The 19,393-nt window shown below is 48.9% G+C and overlaps 11 protein-coding genes across 11 annotated transcripts; 4 read left to right on the plus strand and 7 right to left on the minus strand.

The window, feature by feature from the left end:
- Window positions 1–13: 13 nt before the first annotated feature.
- Window positions 14–791, plus strand: ASPWEDRAFT_260999 (uncharacterized protein). The gene is made up of 2 exons (XM_040832807.1): window positions 14–422; window positions 483–791. Exons 1-2 carry the CDS (start codon window positions 198–200, stop codon window positions 669–671), a joined length of 414 nt encoding a protein of 137 aa, XP_040695006.1. The 5' UTR covers window positions 14–197; the 3' UTR covers window positions 672–791.
- A 120-nt stretch (window positions 792–911) lies between these two features.
- ASPWEDRAFT_179073 (uncharacterized protein) lies at window positions 912–3,173 on the minus strand (the record flags this gene model as incomplete). Its single annotated transcript, XM_040831783.1, has 2 exons — window positions 2,848–3,173; window positions 912–2,762 (listed from the first exon to the last, which is right to left on the minus strand). The coding sequence occupies exons 1-2, from the start codon at window positions 2,983–2,985 to the stop codon at window positions 912–914; spliced, it is 1,989 nt and encodes a 662-aa protein (XP_040695007.1). The 5' UTR covers window positions 2,986–3,173.
- Window positions 3,174–3,289: 116 nt separating this feature from the next.
- Window positions 3,290–5,323, minus strand: ASPWEDRAFT_23431 (glycine--tRNA ligase; the record flags this gene model as incomplete). Its single annotated transcript, XM_040832481.1, has 2 exons — window positions 3,290–3,673; window positions 3,737–5,323. 2 exons carry the CDS (start codon window positions 5,321–5,323, stop codon window positions 3,290–3,292), a joined length of 1,971 nt encoding a protein of 656 aa, XP_040695008.1.
- A 436-nt stretch (window positions 5,324–5,759) lies between these two features.
- ASPWEDRAFT_99786 (rRNA-binding ribosome biosynthesis protein RPF1) lies at window positions 5,760–7,049 on the plus strand (the record flags this gene model as incomplete). Its single annotated transcript, XM_040839688.1, has 1 exon — window positions 5,760–7,049. One exon carries the CDS (start codon window positions 5,760–5,762, stop codon window positions 7,047–7,049), a length of 1,290 nt encoding a protein of 429 aa, XP_040695009.1.
- Window positions 7,050–7,164: 115 nt separating this feature from the next.
- On the minus strand, window positions 7,165–9,073 carry ASPWEDRAFT_261285 (class I SAM-dependent methyltransferase). Its single transcript, XM_040832812.1, has 2 exons — window positions 8,603–9,073; window positions 7,165–8,503 (listed from the first exon to the last, which is right to left on the minus strand). The coding sequence occupies exons 1-2, from the start codon at window positions 8,749–8,751 to the stop codon at window positions 7,525–7,527; spliced, it is 1,128 nt and encodes a 375-aa protein (XP_040695010.1). The 5' UTR covers window positions 8,752–9,073; the 3' UTR covers window positions 7,165–7,524.
- Window positions 9,074–10,689: 1,616 nt separating this feature from the next.
- Window positions 10,690–11,451, plus strand: ASPWEDRAFT_101763 (aminoacyl-tRNA hydrolase; the record flags this gene model as incomplete). Its single annotated transcript, XM_040827411.1, has 1 exon — window positions 10,690–11,451. The coding sequence occupies one exon, from the start codon at window positions 10,690–10,692 to the stop codon at window positions 11,449–11,451; it is 762 nt and encodes a 253-aa protein (XP_040695011.1).
- A 396-nt stretch (window positions 11,452–11,847) lies between these two features.
- ASPWEDRAFT_47937 (amphiphysin-like protein RVS161) lies at window positions 11,848–13,026 on the minus strand (the record flags this gene model as incomplete). The annotated part of the gene is made up of 6 exons (XM_040837030.1): window positions 11,848–12,301; window positions 12,363–12,510; window positions 12,572–12,645; window positions 12,716–12,761; window positions 12,899–12,949; window positions 13,014–13,026. The coding sequence occupies 6 exons, from the start codon at window positions 13,024–13,026 to the stop codon at window positions 11,848–11,850; spliced, it is 786 nt and encodes a 261-aa protein (XP_040695012.1).
- Window positions 13,027–13,512: 486 nt separating this feature from the next.
- Window positions 13,513–15,001, minus strand: ASPWEDRAFT_34861 (oxidase ustYa family protein). The gene is made up of 3 exons (XM_040834108.1): window positions 13,991–15,001; window positions 13,604–13,932; window positions 13,513–13,542 (listed from the first exon to the last, which is right to left on the minus strand). Exons 1-2 carry the CDS (start codon window positions 14,604–14,606, stop codon window positions 13,718–13,720), a joined length of 831 nt encoding a protein of 276 aa, XP_040695013.1. The 5' UTR covers window positions 14,607–15,001; the 3' UTR covers window positions 13,513–13,542; window positions 13,604–13,717.
- A 60-nt stretch (window positions 15,002–15,061) lies between these two features.
- ASPWEDRAFT_179079 (uncharacterized protein) lies at window positions 15,062–16,410 on the plus strand. Its single transcript, XM_040831784.1, has 5 exons — window positions 15,062–15,388; window positions 15,577–15,588; window positions 15,641–15,661; window positions 15,780–15,785; window positions 15,837–16,410. Exons 1-5 carry the CDS (start codon window positions 15,293–15,295, stop codon window positions 16,044–16,046), a joined length of 345 nt encoding a protein of 114 aa, XP_040695014.1. The 5' UTR covers window positions 15,062–15,292; the 3' UTR covers window positions 16,047–16,410.
- A 644-nt stretch (window positions 16,411–17,054) lies between these two features.
- On the minus strand, window positions 17,055–17,987 carry ASPWEDRAFT_99962 (uncharacterized protein; the record flags this gene model as incomplete). Its single annotated transcript, XM_040839702.1, has 1 exon — window positions 17,055–17,987. The coding sequence occupies one exon, from the start codon at window positions 17,985–17,987 to the stop codon at window positions 17,055–17,057; it is 933 nt and encodes a 310-aa protein (XP_040695015.1).
- A 474-nt stretch (window positions 17,988–18,461) lies between these two features.
- Window positions 18,462–19,268, minus strand: ASPWEDRAFT_64607 (uncharacterized protein; the record flags this gene model as incomplete). The annotated part of the gene is made up of 3 exons (XM_040838753.1): window positions 18,462–18,926; window positions 19,058–19,131; window positions 19,232–19,268. 3 exons carry the CDS (start codon window positions 19,266–19,268, stop codon window positions 18,462–18,464), a joined length of 576 nt encoding a protein of 191 aa, XP_040695016.1.
- Window positions 19,269–19,393: the final 125 nt, after the last annotated feature.

Consider the following 19,393-nt stretch of genomic DNA (forward strand, 5'->3'; position numbering starts at 1 on the left):
GCATTGCAATCAGATTTTTCTCGTGTGATATCCGAACCACCAAGCTTGTCTTTTCACATTGCAGAGCTGATGTGGATAATCTGGCGTTTGTTTTGGCATTATTCCCCTTTTCTATCTTTTTCTTATTATCGTGAATAATTCTCTGTTTCTCAGGCCTTTCCCGTGGCGTCCTTACGACTCGGGCAAGGATCTTGTTAATGCCCCATCCCCGTCCCATTCGACGCATACAAAAAACACATATTCATTCCCTTAATGTTGATGATAACCTATCCGCGCATTTTCTGTGGTCGTCGCGGAAAATGCAAAGGGGAAAAAAAAAGGGAAAAAAAAAGGAACAAAGGATGACTTGGATGTCCAAAAGGGCGCACTCACAATGTCTTTTTTACCTCATGTTGTTCGAAGACATCGTCTGCCTACTACATGTATGCTCTTGATCAATGAGTCCATGATGAAAAGAACAGTTGTTTATAGCGAGCAGTTAGGCGAGTGAGATGTCAATAGACAGAAGTGCCTTAGCTTTGGTCATTTTTTTGGCGTGTGCATACTCATGTGTCTTTTTTCCTAAGTTACCTACTTTCTGTCCTTATTCAATCAGGAGGGTGACTCTCTGGGCCTGGTCTCTTTACACTATGGAGTTCAAATACGGAGTAGTCTCAAAATTTGCAATATAATAACAAGTACCAAGGTTTGTATAACGTACAATCATGGGGGCCATTCTAATTCATCACTTTCGACTCCTCTTTTTCCCTCCATCAGGTTGATCAAGTAACTCCTTTTGTCCATGGTTTCCAAGTGCAGGACTTTCTGTAAATGCAAATGCATCACACTGAAGCAAATAAATAAAAACAGATATCGGAAAGAAATAGGTAAATAAAAAGGAAATAAAAAAATTATAAAGGAAGGGGTGATGATCAGAGCAACTCCTCTTGCACTACATCACCCACAAACCCACAATATTCCCCAAACAAGACGCCTTGGAGAATAGTTTCACCTTCCTCGATTGCCCAGTGCCCCGCATCCGCCAAATGTTGCTTCCAACGGATCTGTTCCTCTTCACCTAGTTGCTCCCAGGGCCGTGCCTTCTCATCCTGCAGGTTGGGGGAAGCCGTGATGGCGGTTTCGATGAGAATGTCGGCGTCAGAGCAGCGAACGATGATGGAGGGAGGAAGAGGTGTATCGGCTTCAGCGATAGCAACGACAGCGTCACGATCGCGTACGAGGTCGCGCAGTGTGGGTTGTTGCGGTGCTTCCTCCACGACTTCGGTTGTAGTTGGGATTGCCGCTGACGATAAAGAAGGTGAGATGACAGGGTCTCCGATGGAAGGTTGTGCTGTTCCAGGGAGAGGTGGCATGTTGTATGGGACGGCGATGGTGTCACGGATTGTAGGCGGTAGCCAGTCAGAGACACCCATGTATGGGGGCGTAAGACCCCTGATTTCTGTGAAGGCCTGGAGGAGGATGCAGACAGTGAGAATTGATATGAGGGCGGATAGTCCACTGATGGTGTTGTTCCAGATCTCGGATGCGCCAGGGTTCACTAGAACGTAACGCGGGGTGCGACTCGGCGGGGGGAATGGCGAGAGAGGGAAGGTATGGACGACAACGGTGTTGCCCATGCTGACGGAGGCAAGTTTGACATACTGTGGGCCTACCTCTGGGGTAACAGGATGCGACGGTGGGATGAAGGTCGAGAAGCAGATCTTGGTCATTGCGAATGGGTGGACATCTCGTAAACTGGTGTAGGGTTGGAGCTTCCTGTGACCTCCCTTAGAGTCTGATTCGAGTGTTAGGATCTCAATTGATTGATCGCTGCCTGACACAGCAATGATAGACTGCTGCTGTTGCTCTGGGTTCTCCCCAAGATTACAAACGTCGAGTCCCAGTCCAATCTTAATAGTCTTGCGTAGCTTCTTGCGACGCACAATGGTGGCCTCGGGCGACTTTTTCGGTGACGTTGATACAGGCAAATTGAATACCATGAGCTCACTTCCACCGCGGCTGGGGGCATTCTGAAGAACCAAGAGGGTAGTCGAGGAGAGGAAACGCAAAGACCTAAACTTGGGTCTCGGTGTGCCCTTCTCAGGCAACGGCGTAGAATACACGCGGGTCACCTCGGGGGCAGCATTGGATCTTGTTTCCGATGAGACATGGCAGATGAATATATCAACTCCATTTGTATATGCCACCTTGAACTTCCCATCCTCTTCCAAATGCATGATGTCCAAATCTTCAGCCTCCTCTCCGTCACCCAGTCGAATTCGCCCAATGACGTCCTTTTCGGTCGGGGTTTCAGTAACACCATTGAACAATACAATCTCTCCTGACGGTGCCATCCCCGTGGCAATTGCAGCAACCCGAGGAAACTCTGCGCCTCTCCATGGTGACAGCCTCAGGATTCGCTGGTAGGTGTCTGACCCGGAAGAAGCACCCTTGGTCCGGAACACGGATGCGCGAGATAACGGTGTCGTCTTTCCCAATGCTTCATTTTCTCCGGATGCCTCTTTCACCTCTGGACTGGATGCGGCTGATTTTCGTGGTGGAAAGTCGATTTTGAAAGACCTGAGATGTTGGTTGTTGTCGCGCTTTTGTTCAGCTAGGGAGCTGTTGATTCCCGCCAGTGTGACAATGGACTCATCGCTAGCCTGCGCTGCGGCCAAAGAGGTTACCGAGTCTTCATCGCGCGATAATTCGATGTCGACTATTTGAGATAATCCATTGCGCCTGGATGTGTTCAGCAGTGCCTGTTGATCCCCCTCACGGGGCTGAAGGTTAGCCACTAAGATTAACGCTATAATATAACATAGCAACAAGGGGACAGTATAATTCAGTGAAGAAGAATAGGCTTACAATTCTGTTTCCAACACCACTGCGACCTTCTCCACCGCCACCCGCGACAAGAAGAAAGCCGTTATTACGCGGATCGAAGTCGGCGGCGAAGAGGGGACACGAGAGGGTCAGCTTGGCTGAGGGGATTGTTGGCGCCATTGGAAGCGAACAGCCGAGGGGCAGGTTGCCCGTTCAAGATGGCGGGATGGGAAAACGGATAGCTGTTGATACTAGATGAAAGCAAGAGAGGAGAATGAAGGAAACTTGTTACAACACCTTGAGGTTGTCGAAAGGAACGGCCAACTGGCTTGTCGGCGATGACGCCGAGGTTGGCTCACAACTCTTGGCATTCATCCGCATCAACCACGCTCGACGCTCTACGCTCTACAACATGTAGACATGGGGAAGAAATGAAATATTTTTGAATGACCTTCTAAACAGTAAACCCAGCATAAATAACCCTCTATTCAACGTCTTGGCCAGTAAATTCGGGGAGTCGCTTGCGGATGTCCTCCCATGTCTCGTCGCCGTCGACCATCGACTTGATGGCCTGCAGAATCTCATCCTCGCTGGCACGGACTTGCTTGGTCGAGTCACGGTCACGCAGCGTAAAGGTGTTATCCTTGACCGACTGGAAGTCGACAGTGATACCAAAGGGTGTACCCAGCTCGTCGTTACGGGCGTAACGCTTGCCAATACTGGCCGACGAGTCGTCGACACGGTTAGAAACACCCATGCGGCGCAGCTTCAACATCAGACGCTGCGACAGCGGACGGAATGATGCGTGGGTTGAAAGAGGAACCAGGAGAACCTTAGTGGGGGCAATCAAGGGGGGGAAGGAGAGGACCTGTAAAATGTGTCAGTGAACATACACTTTTATAAAAGACCAAGGAAAGCAAAAGATACATACCCCACGGGCCTCGTCGCCGGCTCGCGACCAGTAGACGTGCTCAATCATAGCGTAGAAGATACGACCAATACCGAATGACGGCTCAATGACGTTGGGAGTGTACTCGCGGGTGTTCTCAACCCGGGTACGCTTCTCAATGTTGATGATATCCTTTTCAAGCTCGACCTTGCCGGAGCCAACGCCCTCCACGTCAATTTCAATCTTTCCATTTTGCTCGAGGTCGAGCGACAATTTCTCGCGCAGCTCCTGGGAAAGAGCATCGACGGCAGCTTCGACAGTCTTGCCATCCTTCTTGAATCGGGGACCGAACTTCTTCTTTTCGAGATCGATCTGCCACTCCTCGATCTTCAGGGGCTCAGCCCGAGGTTCACGGACGACAAGAGGGGCACCAGTCTTGTTCTTGTGCACCGTCAGGTCGTACGCACTTCGGTCAGCACAGCCAACACACTCAATCCAGCCATAGCTGGTCAGGAGTTCGGCATCCCAACAGTCGGCAGCGTAGTGGGCCATCTCGTTAGCCATGTGCTGACGGAATCGGACCTTGTTCTGGTCAACACCCAGCTTCTGCAGGAAGATTTGAATGCGAGCCAAGAAGTAGCCCAGGGTTTCATTGTCCACCAGGCCGGTCTCAACGGCTTTTCCAATGGTCATCTTCTCGACCTGGGTGCTGCCAGCGAGCTGGACGTTACGGTTGAGCAGGGTCATCTCGACATCCTTGACCTCCTCGAAACGGCTGTGCTTCTTACCACCTTCGGGGTCCACGTAGTGCTCGATCTCGGCCATGAGGAACTCACGCACACGCAGGAGACCAGCGCGAGGAGAAATCTCGTTTCGGAACGACTTGCCAATGGAAGCCGACGCAAAAGGCATGGACTGGTTGTTGAAGTCCAGCAGCTTCTGGAAGTTTAAGAATTGACCCTGGGCAGTCTCAGGACGCAGGTAGCCCGGCATGTTGCTGCTGGGTCCAATCGCAGTCTGGAACATCAGGTTGAAGGCGACAGGGGGCAAGAGGTTGCCATCAGTCGTAGGATTTCTGATATCGTACTTGGCGATGATCTCCTCCAACTCTGGTCCACCGTAGTTATCAATCTGCGCCAGCACCTCCTCGTACTCCTTGACCACGGCGTCATCCAGCTTGATCGCCTTGGCCTCCTTGCTCTTCTTCTTCTTCTTGGCCTCCTTCTCCGCGTCGACCGCGACCTTCTGGCCGCGAGCCTCCTTGTCACCCTTCAGGCGGGACTCAAGCACCTCTTCCACCAGGTGGTCCGCACGGAAGATCTCGCCAGTCTTGGGGTCCTTGCACATCCAGTCCGCGAACTTCTCGACGTGTCCACTGGTCTTCAAAATCTCATGCGGGGTGAGCATGGTGCAGTCAACCTCCAGCATATCCTCCTCCAGCACGAAGTGCTTCCTCCACAAGTCCACAATGTTGGCCACAACGGAGCAACCGGGGGGGCCATAATCGTAGAGGCCAGAAACCCCACCGTAGATCTCAAAGGAGGGGGTGTAAAAGAGTCGTCGACGGAGCATCGAGTCTAGAATCGACCGGTCAACGGCCTGGCCGGTCTTCGTGTTGACGGTGGCCATGGTGATTTTCTTCTTGGAAGCCTGAACAGCCCTGAAAGCGGCGGTGGTGTGCGAAAAGCTCCTTCTGGCGGGGTATTGAAGAAGAGAAAATAATGAAGGGCGGGGGAGGAAGAGTCGAAGGAGGGCCAATTGAGTCATCCACCACGTGAGTCCGCCTCGCGCGACAACACCACAGGGGAAATAGAAAGATAAGAAGGAAAGGGAGGGATTAAAGAGTGTGAGGATTAGAACGAAGGGTATTAAATTATAATAATATATATTATTGAAGAACTGAATTGATCATATCTTTCGCAGGAGTCGCCAGAATAACCTCTTGAAGCGGCCTACCGCCGGCGAAACAATTCTCCGCCAAAATTATTTTTTTGCAAGAATTATTATCATCGCCGATCTTGATAATCTTCACAAAACACTCAAACATCTATTCTACAACGCCAAAATGGGTGGAAACAAGTCGAGGTCTAGGCCTCCACCAGGCTCTAATGCTGAAATCAAACCAGCCAACAAGATGAGGCGTCAATCGCTGCATATCAAGCGCAAGCGCGACAAAGACTCGTCGCGGCGAGCAGTGCGGTTTGGACAGAAAAAGGAAGAATCCAAGAATCCTAAACTCAAGGCGGATCGTTTGAAACGGAATGTTCCCCTGACTCTGGACCGGAAGCGAGTGTGGGATGAGGCCGATAGCGACGCTGAGGGTGATGGGCTGGGACTGAGTGTCGATGTGGAGCGCATCAAGAGGCAGAAGCAAGAAGAGGAGGAGGAGCTCAACCGACCTTTGAAGGACGGTTCCGAAGATGAAGATGAAGAGGCAGATGACCAGGATGAGGTGGACAGCATGATCGCCAGCAGTGATGATGAAGACGAGGACGAGGACGACGAGGACAAGCAAGACAACGATCGAGGACGCAAGAAATCGGCCCTTCCATCGGCCACAGAGCGAGCCACGAGTCCCTCACAGTCAACAAAAAGTACAAACTTAAACCTGGCCCCTGAGGCGCTGGCAGCCAAATTTCCCTCGCTTTTCACAGAAAACCCTCCTACGCCCAAGATTCTCATCACCACCTCGCTCAACTCTACCCTCCACGATCAAGCCCAGGTCCTCACCAATTTCTTCCCCAACAGTGTATACATCCGTCGCACAGCTCACCGCTACGCCCACAAGTTCTCTCTCCGAGAGATTTCTTCTTTTGCCGCCAACCGGAACTACACCACTTTGGTGGTCTTGAATGAAGACCAAAAACGTCCGACGGGATTGACCATTATCCACTTGCCTACCGGCCCTACTTTTCAATTCTCTATCAGCAACTGGGTCGAGGGCAAGAGATTGCCGGGCCATGGTAATCCAACAGATCACTGGCCTGAGTTGATTCTCAACAACTTCCGCACACCACTGGGTCTCCTCACCGCGCACCTTTTCCGCTCTCTTTTCCCTCCACAGCCAGATATCGAAGGACGCCAGGTTGTCACGCTTCACAACCAGCGTGATTACATCTTTGTACGCAGACATCGGTATGTGTTCCGCGAGAAGCGAGAGACAGAGAAGAGTGTTGTCGGAGCAGATGGAAAGGAGATGAAGGGCGCTGAAGGTATCCGGGCTGGTCTTCAGGAGCTGGGCCCGAGGTTCACACTGAAACTGCGTCGGGTCGACAAGGGAATCCAGAGAGCGAGTGGACAGGAATGGGAATGGAAGGGAGGAATGGAGAAGAAGAGAACATTGTTCCAGCTCTAAAAGGCTGCTTTTGCTTTTGTCAAATGAACTACTTCTCTTCGTCATTCATATCGATCGTGTTGTGACTTTTCCTTCTGGTGCATTTTAGGGTTCGGGTGGAGTTCGATTCAAAAATACTTGGTTTTGGCTTTTCTTATCTCTCTTGTTACTGGGTCATATTGATCTGTTTTATGTCGACAAATACCTATGCTGTTGTAGATAATGTGACTACTTAGTATGATGTACAGGTCAAAGGCCATGGTTTTATGTAACTGTGACCATTCAGGCTGTAAAGCTGAATGAAAAAAGGGCTCTTAAAAAACAATATATATCCAAAGGTATCATACCCACCAAAAGGCTGGGGTTTAAGAAAGGAAGAAATGAGCACAAAATAAAGAAATGTAAAAAACGCTGGATATCAAATGGTATAGTCATCAGGTGGCATCAAACACAAGCAACAACTTTTCCCTGCCTATAAATGAGTCCAATGAGCATGTCATGAATAATGATCGTACTCTTCGACCTTTTCTAATGCTCTCTTGAGAACGCGTCTCCTGCGTTCTTCTTTCAATTCGGCACGGGATATGGGTTTTCGACCGGTCATAATTCGAACACGAGCGGTCATCCGGTTCGCTGTCAGCAGCTCTCCCTTGACCTTTTCGCAAAGATCTCGAACCTCCTCTGCAGTCCAACCGCCGGTTGAGGTGAGTTGGCGCAGGCTATAAGCTTCCACCCCTTCCAGGAAGGCGATCAACGCCATCTTGCCCAGGGTCTTCTCTTGTAGGTCGTCAGGCCACAGGCCGATAGGGATTGTTCGTTCCAGAACCCGGACATCCACAAACCCGGCCGCGTTAAGCTTGCTAGTGCGCAGGTGGCTCAGGTCTCGTGGGTATCCCGCTTCCTCGGCGGCAGATCGCATGGCAGACGCGTAGATGCTCAGGTAGGAACTTTCCGAGTTTGGGAAGGTTACGGTATCGCCGGCTGGATCGGTATCGGCAATTTCAATATATCCCCCGGGTGTGAGATGTTTGAATGCTAGTTGGTAGATGGTGTCCCAGTTCTGGAAAGCTCCCGAAAGGCCGCGCAAATGAACCAGGTCGAACGGTTCATGATACGTCCATTCGTCTCGAGCGTCGTCGAGCTGGAAGTATACGTTCGGGAGATTGATGTGGCCCAGCCCAGCGTCAAATATACCAATGTCCGAGGCGATTATAGTAGCATTGGGGTGCATCCCGCTCATCTCAATCGCCCAATTCCCGGGACCGGTTCCAATATCTAGGATTCGGCATGCATCTTTTGGTATCGGGACAGTTGTCAAGCTACCGTCGAGCAGGATTAGGTATATTTGATGAACGATATTCAAGCGGGTGTATTCGGTCTCGTCGTTGGGCATAAAGTATGTTTCATTGCAGTACTTGCGATCATTCTCGATGATGGATTCTAGATTATGAGCCTCAAAAGATCTGGTCGATTTTCTGCATCCATCAGCCACTTTTGCCCTTCCAGGGATTCCCCTTGGATTGAATAAAGATTTAAAGAGAAAGGGGAAACAAAAGCTAGATAGGGGTGCGAACATTGAGTGTCCTCCATCGGAATCAGTATCAGACTCCGGGTCTGAATTTAATTCACAAGCTTGTAGTGCTCTTGCATTTTCTTCGCTATCGTCCACCACTATGGAATGGCCGATGCCTGTGTCCGGTGACTGAAAGGCTTTCTCGTCCATGACATGACGAATTTATGGAATAACGACCGGAAGGGAGGTTGGATGCAATTGCCGACTGTAGAGACGGGTGGGTGAAGAAGAAAGAAAAAGTAAATAAGGATGGACGCCCTACTAGTATTATGGGGCGGTCTCTCAGATATGGTATAAGATTCTCGTCGAGAACAAGATTACTCAACCATCAACAATAGTTAATGTCAAGAGGGGAGGAGATTTAACAAGCGTCAGATATGAACAATATAGGGCCTTGATGCTTTAAAAGGTCCTAAATAGTTCTCACTGACACGTGTGGGAAGAAAATGCACGTCATTTCGTCTAGAAGAGGTAAAGAAAGCAAGAGGGAAGCGATGAAGAATTATTTTGATAACGAACCCGATTATTCAGGTGAGGAAATAAAATGGATCTCGCGGGATGCTTGAGCGGGACAGGGAAAGCGAAACGAAACATTTGGTGCGCAGTAGATTGGGTAGTCGGAGACGGTTTGACGTTGGCCCAAAACCCTGCTGTATCTTCATGGAGAAGAAAGAAACAAATTTAGTCCATCATAGTCCGAATCCGAATCCGTGAAGAAAGGGAGAGGTTGAAAGAGAGAGGGAAAGGAAAGAAGAGGCGCACATCCATCAAACAGACTCAAGGCTGGGCTTGGTGAGAGCGCCTCTTCTGCAGCTAACGCCGGCCCTGGGTGAGGATGATAGGGTAATAGGGTGATCAAGCTGGACGTCTCTCACTCACAGTAATAGTAATGGTCAATAGTTAGTAGATTTGCGCACTGGCACCGTGCCCCGAAGATGGGGAACCCAGCCCAAAGGGACCGTTCGATCGTCCGGGCCATTTGTCAACCGGTGGACTATCGTGGAGTTGCCAGGATGCTGGAATTGGAGTCAAGCTGCATGACTGCCAGGTGTCTGGGAAAGCACGTCCAGCGAGGCGGCGGACCTGCAGGAACCCAACACCTGGCGGTGGGAGTGATGCTTTATTTTTTTCATTATTTCTTTTTACCAGCATCATGATGACAAAGTAGCAGAAGGGGTATCCTTTTCATCCGTAGACGAGGTCAGTGTGCTCGACAAGCTGGTTTATTTCTCCCAAGTGGAGCCAAAAAAAGCGACCAAGATGGCACAGCAAGAAAACAACAGCTTTCTCGGAAGAACAGCGCTACAGACCCGTGAGACTGGGAGGGATTATGGAGACCGAAACTAGGCTTGAGAACAGTGACGCCTTGCCAGAGTCAGTAGGGAGCTACACGACGGATTTCTCCGGGCCTCGTAAGTTTGGCAGACGAGCAGCCAACCAGGGGGATAGGGACGGCACCGGTGGGGATTATGTGGTTTAGGACGGGTTGGAGCAATTTGCGATGGGACAGACGCAGTGGTGATCATGTTCTTGAGGTAAGCAGAGGTTGGGAGTCGGGACGGGGATGATATGACCTATCGACTGGACGTTGGTTTTGCAAAGTTGATCCGTTCTCTTGGGAACAGGTTTGTGGATGGTTTTTTGGTGGTGAAGATAAATAATACAGTGGCATGTCGCTTAACAAGACAGACAAAAACACCAACAGTTATAGGGGAAGAAAACCAGAAAAAAATCTCCCATCCACTCAAACAGTATGATTCACAGTAAAAAGGAAATATTAATTACGCATGGACAAGATGTTACACGGCTTCCATCGAAATAATAATCCCTTTCTTTTTTCCCCGCAACGAAAAAAAGAAATGGCGATCTCCCGCCGCGTCGAACAGAACTTTCGCATTCCGTGGATGACGACTCATGCGGAACATTCCTGATCCATCCGCTTGCTGAGCCTCACCAGGTATGACTCTTTGGATCTCACATTGATTGGATCTTGCTGATTTGTAATGATTCAACTTAAAAGACCCGACAGGATGCTCATTGCTTGACGGGGATAAATAATTAACAAAAAAGCATAAACTCCCCGCCCCAATGGCCGAACAAACCCTTCTCAAAACCCCCCGTCGGTTTCTCTTCATCGCCTCGTTAGGAAATATTCGCCCTTATCGCCAGACTCGTCACAGTGCTGGGCATATCCTTCTCGATGCATTGATACCCCTCCTTCCTCCCCGAGTCCCTCTGGTCTCCTCCAAACAACCTTCTGCCGGCCCCATCTTCTACAAAACCTGGTATAGCCCATCGTATATGAACGATTCCGGACCAAAACTCGCTCGACAGCTGAAATCATGGATGTGCAACACGCAATCAGATGGGTTGGGACTTGTGAAACGCGGGGATGTTGCTCTATCTCGTGCGGTGGACATGAGTGAGACGGACAGCGAACAGACCGAATGGCAACTACGGGGGGTAGATCCGCGGTCGTTGACGCACTTTCACCCCACACTGGTCATCTTGCATGATGAGTTGGAGGCGCCACTGGGCAAAGTCAAGGTGAGGATGGGTGGACCGGAACAGGCCAGTTTACGTGGCCATCGGGGTCTTATCAGCGTCATGGAGAGTCTACGCGGGAAGAAGATGTACCCTCCATCCCCGAGTCAGGGTGCGCATGACCGTCTCTCTGTCATGCGTATTGGAGTTGGGATTGGTCGTCCGTCGTCGCGGAATAAGGGAGATGTGGCGGATTATGTGCTGACGGAGATGACGCCGGTTGAGTTGGCGGCGGTGCGGGCTGCAGCTGGTTCTGTGGCTGATCTTCTAGCCGATGAGCTTTATCGTGACGAAAACAAGGCTTAAGGCACGGTCTCAGTGTCTTGTCTAACCCAGTCGACTGAGCTGAGGATTTGACATATGGTACTTTGTAATGTATGTGTATCTATAGAAGTAGAATCCATAGAATATACCCTCCACAAATTGTGACTGAGTAGCTACTTGTGAAAGATGAACCATAGAAAAAGATGGAGTCCAGTTGCGATATTACCAGGCAAAATACTGTATTATGATATACGATGGTGATAACTCCAGGTTTCTAGGCAAGACGAGCCATGTGCGGACATACGAGTCCAGACAAATTAAAGCATGAACAAAGCACCGCGTGATAATAATGACAATCAAGTACAACGACTTGGAAGGATAACGCTGCAAGGGCCCATGAAGCTCTCAAAATAAGCAAATAATAACAAACAGGGCCGATCAGACGGTTCCTGCTATGCTCAAATCCCGAATCTCCTGCAATACTTCCTCTACCCGGTTGTCCAGATCACCCCGAGCGTATTGATCTCTTGATTCGGCATCGAGGTACTGCTGCACTTGCGCCATTCGTGAATATGCCTCGGCACAGAAACGCAGCTGGATTTTGACTAGGGCTTCGAAACTGGGGTCCAGGTACGGCACACGCAGGTCAATGAGTTGTGGTAGTTCGGTGAACAGTTGCTCGTTTAGCTGTTCATAAGATTGCTTGGCCATCTCGGCCTCACGCTCCATCCGCGGAAGCTTGGTGGCATCCTTGTCAGGCTTCTCGACCAGCTTCTTCACCTTGGCACGCATTGAGTCATAGTCGAGTAACTTGTGGTTTCGCTTCTTAATACACTCGTTGATGTCGGGGAAGTAGGCGCAAAAGCGAGATATCGGGTCAAGAACAGTTGCTCTGCAGTTGGCGGTCAGCCATCATGTAAGACCCACAAAATCATGCTGCCTTGCATGCATACCTGTATGGTCCATCCAACGCTTTGATAGTCTCCGCATCGAGATCTTCCACAGCCTGCTTGTAGCTTCTGCTCACACCGTCACGCGTTCCGGCATCGCCGTAGAAAGCGTCTATTGTCTCCGCAATGCGCATCTGCGAGGCCGTCATCGCTGTGAGTTGATCAGCATCCGCCCTTACTTCACTGCTGTGTATGTTGACAGAATGACTAACCTCGTAACGAATCCAAGTATCCTTTTGCTTCTTTCTGTAGGCGATTCGCCGCCGCCTCCATGGTTCGGTATCGTCTATACAATCCCAATCAGTACCGCGATCCGCTTGACCCGCCCTGATCTGCAAGGCGCCCAGGAACCATACCGCTCTTCGATCTCATAATCGCGATCATTCGTTCTTTCAACGTGCCCTGTCAGGTGAAGCAGCATAAGTCAGTATTCACCATCTACCAAATCCCGTATATCCCGAGAAATGATTCCGGCCAGTTGTCGAGTCGTTTGGGAGGCTGTGACCCGGTCGCTAGAAAACAAAAAGTGGCGATCATACCCGTCTTCATCATCACCTGCGTCGTCGCACGGTTGACATTTTTCTTGAAACCTGAATGATACCCCCCGTGTCAGTTTCTCGAGTCGTATAATAAAGAAAGGGTGGCGCTGCATACCTGCCCAGGACATGATGGCGGTAGGCTGTAGGCAGAATCGTAAGGGGGAGTGCTGGTTCACAGAAATTGCGCCTAGGGCTCAAGATAAGAGTATTCCAGAATGAAAATGGAACGTGGAGATAGTAGGGACAGCTATTGCTGATGATAGAGAAATCAAGGAGAATGAAGAAGATCTGAACCGGTCAGAAACGAGATGCCCAATGCGGGATGATGATGGATGTTCCAGAGTGGCTTGGTTGTGGCTGTGGAGGATCCGATTTTACCAGCCCTGTGTACGCCCGTCGGTACGGTACGAGACGGTACTGTACGGGTAAATTCTAGGCATCAGTATCGGATTCTGCGGTATCCTTTCCGTATTAGGGTAATCGGTACGTCATGCAGCTCTACCTACTCCCCTGTACCCCTGGAAGTGTTACATCGCTAGTATCAACGTCTCCTTGGTGATGTCAACTACGATTCTTATCTCCTCTCCCAAGAGTCGAATGAAGAGAATGACTGTGGAGTCGGAAGAAGAACATTATTCGGACGGAAGAAATCAAACAAAGTAAAGAAACTGCATTATTATTTCCCTCGAAGATCCCCATCCTGATAAGAAACCACTCCAGTGACTCCAAAGACAAGAACCACGTGTTTCAAAACCAAAAGCAAAACAGCTGTAGGGGTAAAACAGCAGGACAGTATGGCATCAATATTGCAGCAAGCATTCATCCGTGACCCGCAACGTGGCGGTTGTTTGATCCTCTGGTCTTCACCCAGTCCTGAAGCACCTTGTAATTCCGGCAGGTGTGCTTCCGTTCAGTTTCTCCCAGAAGAGCGAAATGATAATGCTCACTTCCATTTAAATAAACCGGCCGCAATGTGACTGGGGTCATGTCGCCAGAGCACATGACTGACTGACGCAGTTGATCTATACAGTGGTCTGCAACCGAGTGGGTCAGTCATGGAGAAAGAAGCGGGGGGACAGTGAGGAAGCTCACCAAGATGCATCTGCATGTACTCCATGGGGAAAGAATGATCTTTATAATGGTCGGGATAAAGCATCTTTCTCAACGCATTGACGCAATGAAGTGAATGCATCACGTCAATCCCACCATAGACCCCAGGCGACTCGACATAACCCTTAACCTTGGGCAACGGTTTTAGAGGCAGGGAATACTGATCTTTATCGAACTGTGAAACCTCTGACTCGTCTAGCATGATATAGCGTCCTGCAGTGAGCGCATCCCAATTGTCATCGATCTCTTTGGACGGGGGGCCGGTATAGACAGGATCATTTGGGTTGTTGACCTGGTACAGGAAGCCATTCTCGTCTGCTCTGATGGCATTGGTGAAACGAACTTGCTCAAGAAAGATTGACGATTTGGCATCATCCATGTCAGTCGAGAAACCGGATTCGTATGTCGACTGGCTTGGACGAGGGAAAGACAGCCAAAGAATCACGCAGAACTGGAGAAAGGAAAACAGGCCTAGACCATAGGTGGAATATTTCCAGAGCCGGGCGGGATTGCGATGAGAATCGACATCTCCGGTGGATCTTTTTGTCTGTTGACCCCCGATAAGTCCTATTCCCTGCTCCTCATTGAGGTCCATCATTGTCGGTTGCCAGAGTATCCCGCACGCTCGAGTATCAATTGTAGTCGGAAAAAATCGCCATCAATTGACAGTCAACGATAAAGACAAGAGAGATTTGAAAAGATGTCGAGAGAAAACAAAAAAACAAAAAAAGCCCAGCTCAGTTCAAAAGGAAAAAAACAAAGCAATGCGTAGAGAGTGAATGGCGCATGACTAATCGCTCTAGGCCTGTTCTTTGTTCTTGATGCTAGCGACGTAGCATTAAGCTAAACAAGCCAGTCCACAAAGAACGAGGAATTCAATTTCCGACCAAAAGACCTCATAATATGTCTACACGAGATGCAAACTTTCTCTATCGACTCTTTGCATTGAAATAACAACGCTTTGGCCTGGGCGATTCTCAGTGTTTCACCTTGACATGCAGTAGCGAGCGGACGGCCTCCGTGGGTCTATCTCGACAGTCTGCCCACGTCGGATCCCAAACCGCGCTCGATATTAATTTATTTCTCGTTGAGTTTTGCTACGTCAAAACAAGAAGGTCGATTTTGACGATCACTCTGAGGTTACAGTTGGGACTTGAAAGACGCAATTTAACCATTCATAGATAAGTAGAGGCCGTCGTGCTGTGTTTTCTTTGTTCTCTAAACTTTTCCAATCATCATTGATTTTGACTTTCTCTGCTTCTTTGTGCTCTGTCATACCTCAAAATGCGTCCTTTTGCGCTGATCCTCGCCTTCATTGTTGGTGTCACCATGGCTGCACCAGCCCAAGATATCACATCTAACCAGCTCGCTCGACGTGAGGTATGTTGATCATCTTTCTATTGGATAATGTATGAACTGGGCTGACTTTATGACTACAGGACGTGAGTCATGTGCCCTACTAGGGAAGAAGATAACTATTCAGCAGGGCTGATCAATTCGGAATATACAGGCTGTGAGTGACTCCTAATGGTGGATGTGGTATGAATTAATGCTAATGTTGGATACAGGTGGCCGATGAGGTGAGTTTACTTGAGAGACTACCTGAACACGGCTGATTGATATATTCAATAGGTTCTCGATGAAGATAGTGTTGTAAGTGCCAATGGCCTTCCGAAGAAAACAGCACTGACAATCGACAGGCCGTACGTTATAATCCCAGATGACTAGTATCAGGTATGAGTTAATATGGAACTAATATTTACCAATTCAGGCTGTCGTAAGTGAACCTACTCTCAATATCTCTATATTCAAAACTAACAATGTACAGGCTGTGAGTGAAAAAGCAGGTCTTCAACCCCGAACCCTTGCTGACAACATACCAGTAACCGAACGGAACCCCGAGAATCAGAAACACCGGTTGGAGATCGACGGATCACGCCAACAAACATACAGTATTCCTCAGAGAAGATCGAACAGCGGGATGGTCTGCACTGACCAGATGACCGTCGGAGGACAGCTGGTGTCGAAGGATGCCTGATATAGAATGCTTGCATTCTTATCAAGCTTGCACTGTCATGCAAATGCAAAGATAACTCCAATTTACGATCATGTATACCAATTTCCATCAACTTCTATCGAAATACCTGTATATCCCACATCCTCACTCCAAACCCGTAAAAACGTCATCGTTCTGACTCTCCCGCTCGATGTTTGATATTCAAGACCAATATAATTACAGCCGATCATCCCGTGGATCAGAGCGGAGACTAAAGCAGACACCCATGTCAACCATAATAAAAGCAAATATAGCACACTTAAACACCTTCCTAAATCACCAATGGCCCTCTGTGCCCCTCCCAATGAAACGAAGCGATATGGCCCTCTGCTTAGAAATCCCCACCGAGTCAAACACCCATGGAATGTTTAGATAAAAAACGCCTGATGGTCTGATTTGCCACATGCGACTCGGCATGCGCTTGGAAAACTCTGGGTCGGAGAATTCTCGTATAAACCATGTTTAACGCATGTACGGCTCTTATAAATCATCTAGCTTGGCGAGGACACGGTAGGTTGCGCTCCACGTTGCGGTGTCGATGCCTCTGGATGGAAAGTTTTAATGGTGTAGACGAGACGTATGACTTCAGAGTACATGGTATCTGACATCTATTTGTCAATACTGTAGGTAGATGGATTTGGAGAAGGGGTTTAGACCTACATCAGCCTGCAAGTCTGCAGAGGTATAAAATTGACATGCCTCGCTTTGGGGTCATCGGCTTGGCCATGCTAGACTCCATAACTATGTCACCGTGGACGTAGCGAAACCAAAACAGCGATGTCTACCAAGACGTGGATCCCAGTTCTTATCGTCATGGACATGATCTGTCTTGCCACATTTGACATAGTAGTAGTTTGCGTTGTGCACGCACCGGATGGAGCCACATTTCACCAATAGTCACTGGCAGACGAAGCAGGGGACCACGAATATATCCAACCATTTAGATGTAGCCTGGCCATAATAGCCCAAAATTGGGCTGTATCTATCGTGCTAGCAAGGAATGTCGGTTTCCCATGTCCGTCGTAGTCGTAAAGATTGAGAGTCCGTCGGTGCAGCGTGGGTGAAATCTGTCGCAAGATAGGCCGGATTAATGAACTCTGGAAAGTCCACAACCTCTCTTCCTTGGAATACATGGTGATTGATATTTGTAATCGAGACAAGCCTGCCCAGAACCGCAAATTCCAGCTTCAATTTGATGCTATAAACCATCGACTTGAGGATGACCTGCATGTAATAGAAGTTCAAAAACTCCATTACCAATAAAGCAATATCCATCATTATAATAGCCAAGCTAATTACCAGTAGCTCGTATAGGATTTGTGTTCGACGACTGTTCTTTTCCGGGCTGAGTTTGAGTAATTTGACCGTCTCGTAGATGTACAGGGAGGATATAAGGAGTTCCTGCGCACAGAACCAGGTCACCTGCAGCCGCTCCATGACACCATATGCTTTATTCCAGCGGTCTCTTCGGATATACGCAGATCCATACGAGACCACCGTTGTCGAGACGCAGAGTACCACTGCACTGATGATGATCAGACGGAGAATAGCCCGGAGGACCTTTTGACTCTGCAGAACCAGATGCAATCGCGAATATAGCACCACCGACTGTCCCGGGACCATAAAATACCAACCGAACGTGGACATGGACAGTGCGAGCCAGAGAGGCCCAATGGCGAAGAAGTGCAACAGAGCGCCAATGGTTGTAGGCATGACTCCGGCGACGTTGGAGAGTAACATAGACCAGAAGTAAGTTCCCCCATAATGCTGAAAGGCCAGAAAGAGCAGAATGGTCAGTTCGACTGCATTATATAGGGCAATTGAGAGCAAGGCTCCCATGGTGACTTTGACGGTGACGCTATTTCCTTCATAGCCCTCGACGAGCCCTAATGGGGGGTCATCACGGTAGTTCAATCCCGGCATGATGCATAAAGCTTGGATATCTTTCGTAGATGATGTTGTCGAGTATCGATTTGTTCATATTATGGTCTCTTGTCTGCTTTCCATTAGGTCGGCAACGCATCCTGGCCCTCTCAGTCATGTAGAATCCCAACTGCACCTAAGACAGCGAGAGCAAACGTTGAAGTAGAATTATTCCAATCCAGAATTAACTTTTGCTTCATTTCCCCGCGAACTCTGTTGGCCGTTAACTTTCATGGCTTCATATCAATTGGTTTGGGTCGAAGTTTCTTTTGATTGGCAAACCATCCTTTGTTAAATACGAGTTCAGGCACTTCTTTGTACAAGATGTCCAGTCTTCTTGCTCAGTGTATATCCAGACACGGATAGTGTCATCAAATCCTACGCCAAATAACAAAATGGCTATCCTGGTGAATCCATGTATGTGTTGTCTCGTCCAGCATGTTTTCCTGGGGCATTGACAAAAGGACAATGCGTCTACTCCTTATTTGGATCTTCAGTTTCTCCAGGCATAACATTTTCCGGAACTTCAGGCTGAATAACACCATCGGGATCTAGGCACTCAGGTCGCGAGTACACTCCAATGAAAGTATCTTCCACACCTTCAACACTATTCCAAAACGTGCAGGCGTAGTTGAGCGATACACGCCACTTCCACCAGATCATATCCTCCGAAACTTCTGCCTGGCCAGGGATAGGATCGTCACCCCAGAACTCTCTTTCATAGCTGCAGTGTAGGACTACCGCCGACTGCTTGGAAGGACTTTTCATCCAGCACGGCAATCCACGATTCCGAAATACTTGTCGTCCGTTCGACTTTATGTCATGAAAGTCGTTTGGAGAGGAAGCCGCGTAATTCGGCGTTGCTCGTGCTTTCGAAGCCAGTATCAAAATATTGAACGGGGAATTCGGTTCTCGGGTTTCTTGTTCGGGGGGTACGGACTAAGCTGAAGATATTTGCAGCAAGGTCTTCATCTCCGAGGAGACATTCTGTCATCAGTCGATTGGGCCCTGGGTGAAATTAGAGGGGCTCTTTTAGTTCAGGAGCTGCCATACGTTGCAGGCACTTTTACTGTGCAGAAGAGTAAGACAGCTGACATGATGGGTGTGGCTGTTTGGCAGGAGTAAGTATGCTTGAAGATGTATACTAGAAACTGTTTCAAAGGCGGATATGGTGTAGATGATGAGGTATTCTTAGCTGGAAGATGACTTTTGTGCTGGCAAAAGGTCTCGGATAGGAAACTCACCGGACAGCTCGCAGCGGGGTCCAAACACAAGCCTCATAATGGCATCATGCCGGTGTTCATAACAAATAGAAAGAAAAAAGAAAGAAAAAGATGCTTATATAATATATCTGGATCACTTGCACTTGCCCTCGTACCCTTCATCTTCATGTCTTCGCTTTGCAA

The sequence above is a fragment of the Aspergillus wentii genome, assembly GCF_001890725.1.
Source record: "Aspergillus wentii DTO 134E9 unplaced genomic scaffold ASPWEscaffold_1, whole genome shotgun sequence".
In the NCBI taxonomy this organism is placed as follows: domain Eukaryota; kingdom Fungi; phylum Ascomycota; class Eurotiomycetes; order Eurotiales; family Aspergillaceae; genus Aspergillus; species Aspergillus wentii.

Bases quoted from the DNA above. Each gene is read 5' to 3' on its own strand.
- ASPWEDRAFT_34861 (XM_040834108.1), bottom strand. From the start codon at position 14,606: ATGATGGACCTCAATGAGGAGCAGGGAATAGGACTTATCGGGGGTCAA. The intron at 13,933-13,990 runs GTGAGCTTCCTC...ACTCGGTTGCAG, and splicing joins GTACATGCAGATGCATCTTG to ACCACTGTATAGATCAACTG.
- ASPWEDRAFT_261285 (XM_040832812.1), bottom strand. From the start codon at position 8,751: ATGGACGAGAAAGCCTTTCAGTCACCGGACACAGGCATCGGCCATTCC. The intron at 8,504-8,602 runs GTTCGCACCCCT...TGATGGATGCAG, and splicing joins TCCGATGGAGGACACTCAAT to AAAATCGACCAGATCTTTTG.
- ASPWEDRAFT_260999 (XM_040832807.1), top strand. From the start codon at position 198: ATGCCCCATCCCCGTCCCATTCGACGCATACAAAAAACACATATTCAT. The intron at 423-482 runs GTATGCTCTTGA...GCGAGCAGTTAG, and splicing joins ACATCGTCTGCCTACTACAT to GCGAGTGAGATGTCAATAGA.
- ASPWEDRAFT_179079 (XM_040831784.1), top strand. From the start codon at position 15,293: ATGCGTCCTTTTGCGCTGATCCTCGCCTTCATTGTTGGTGTCACCATG.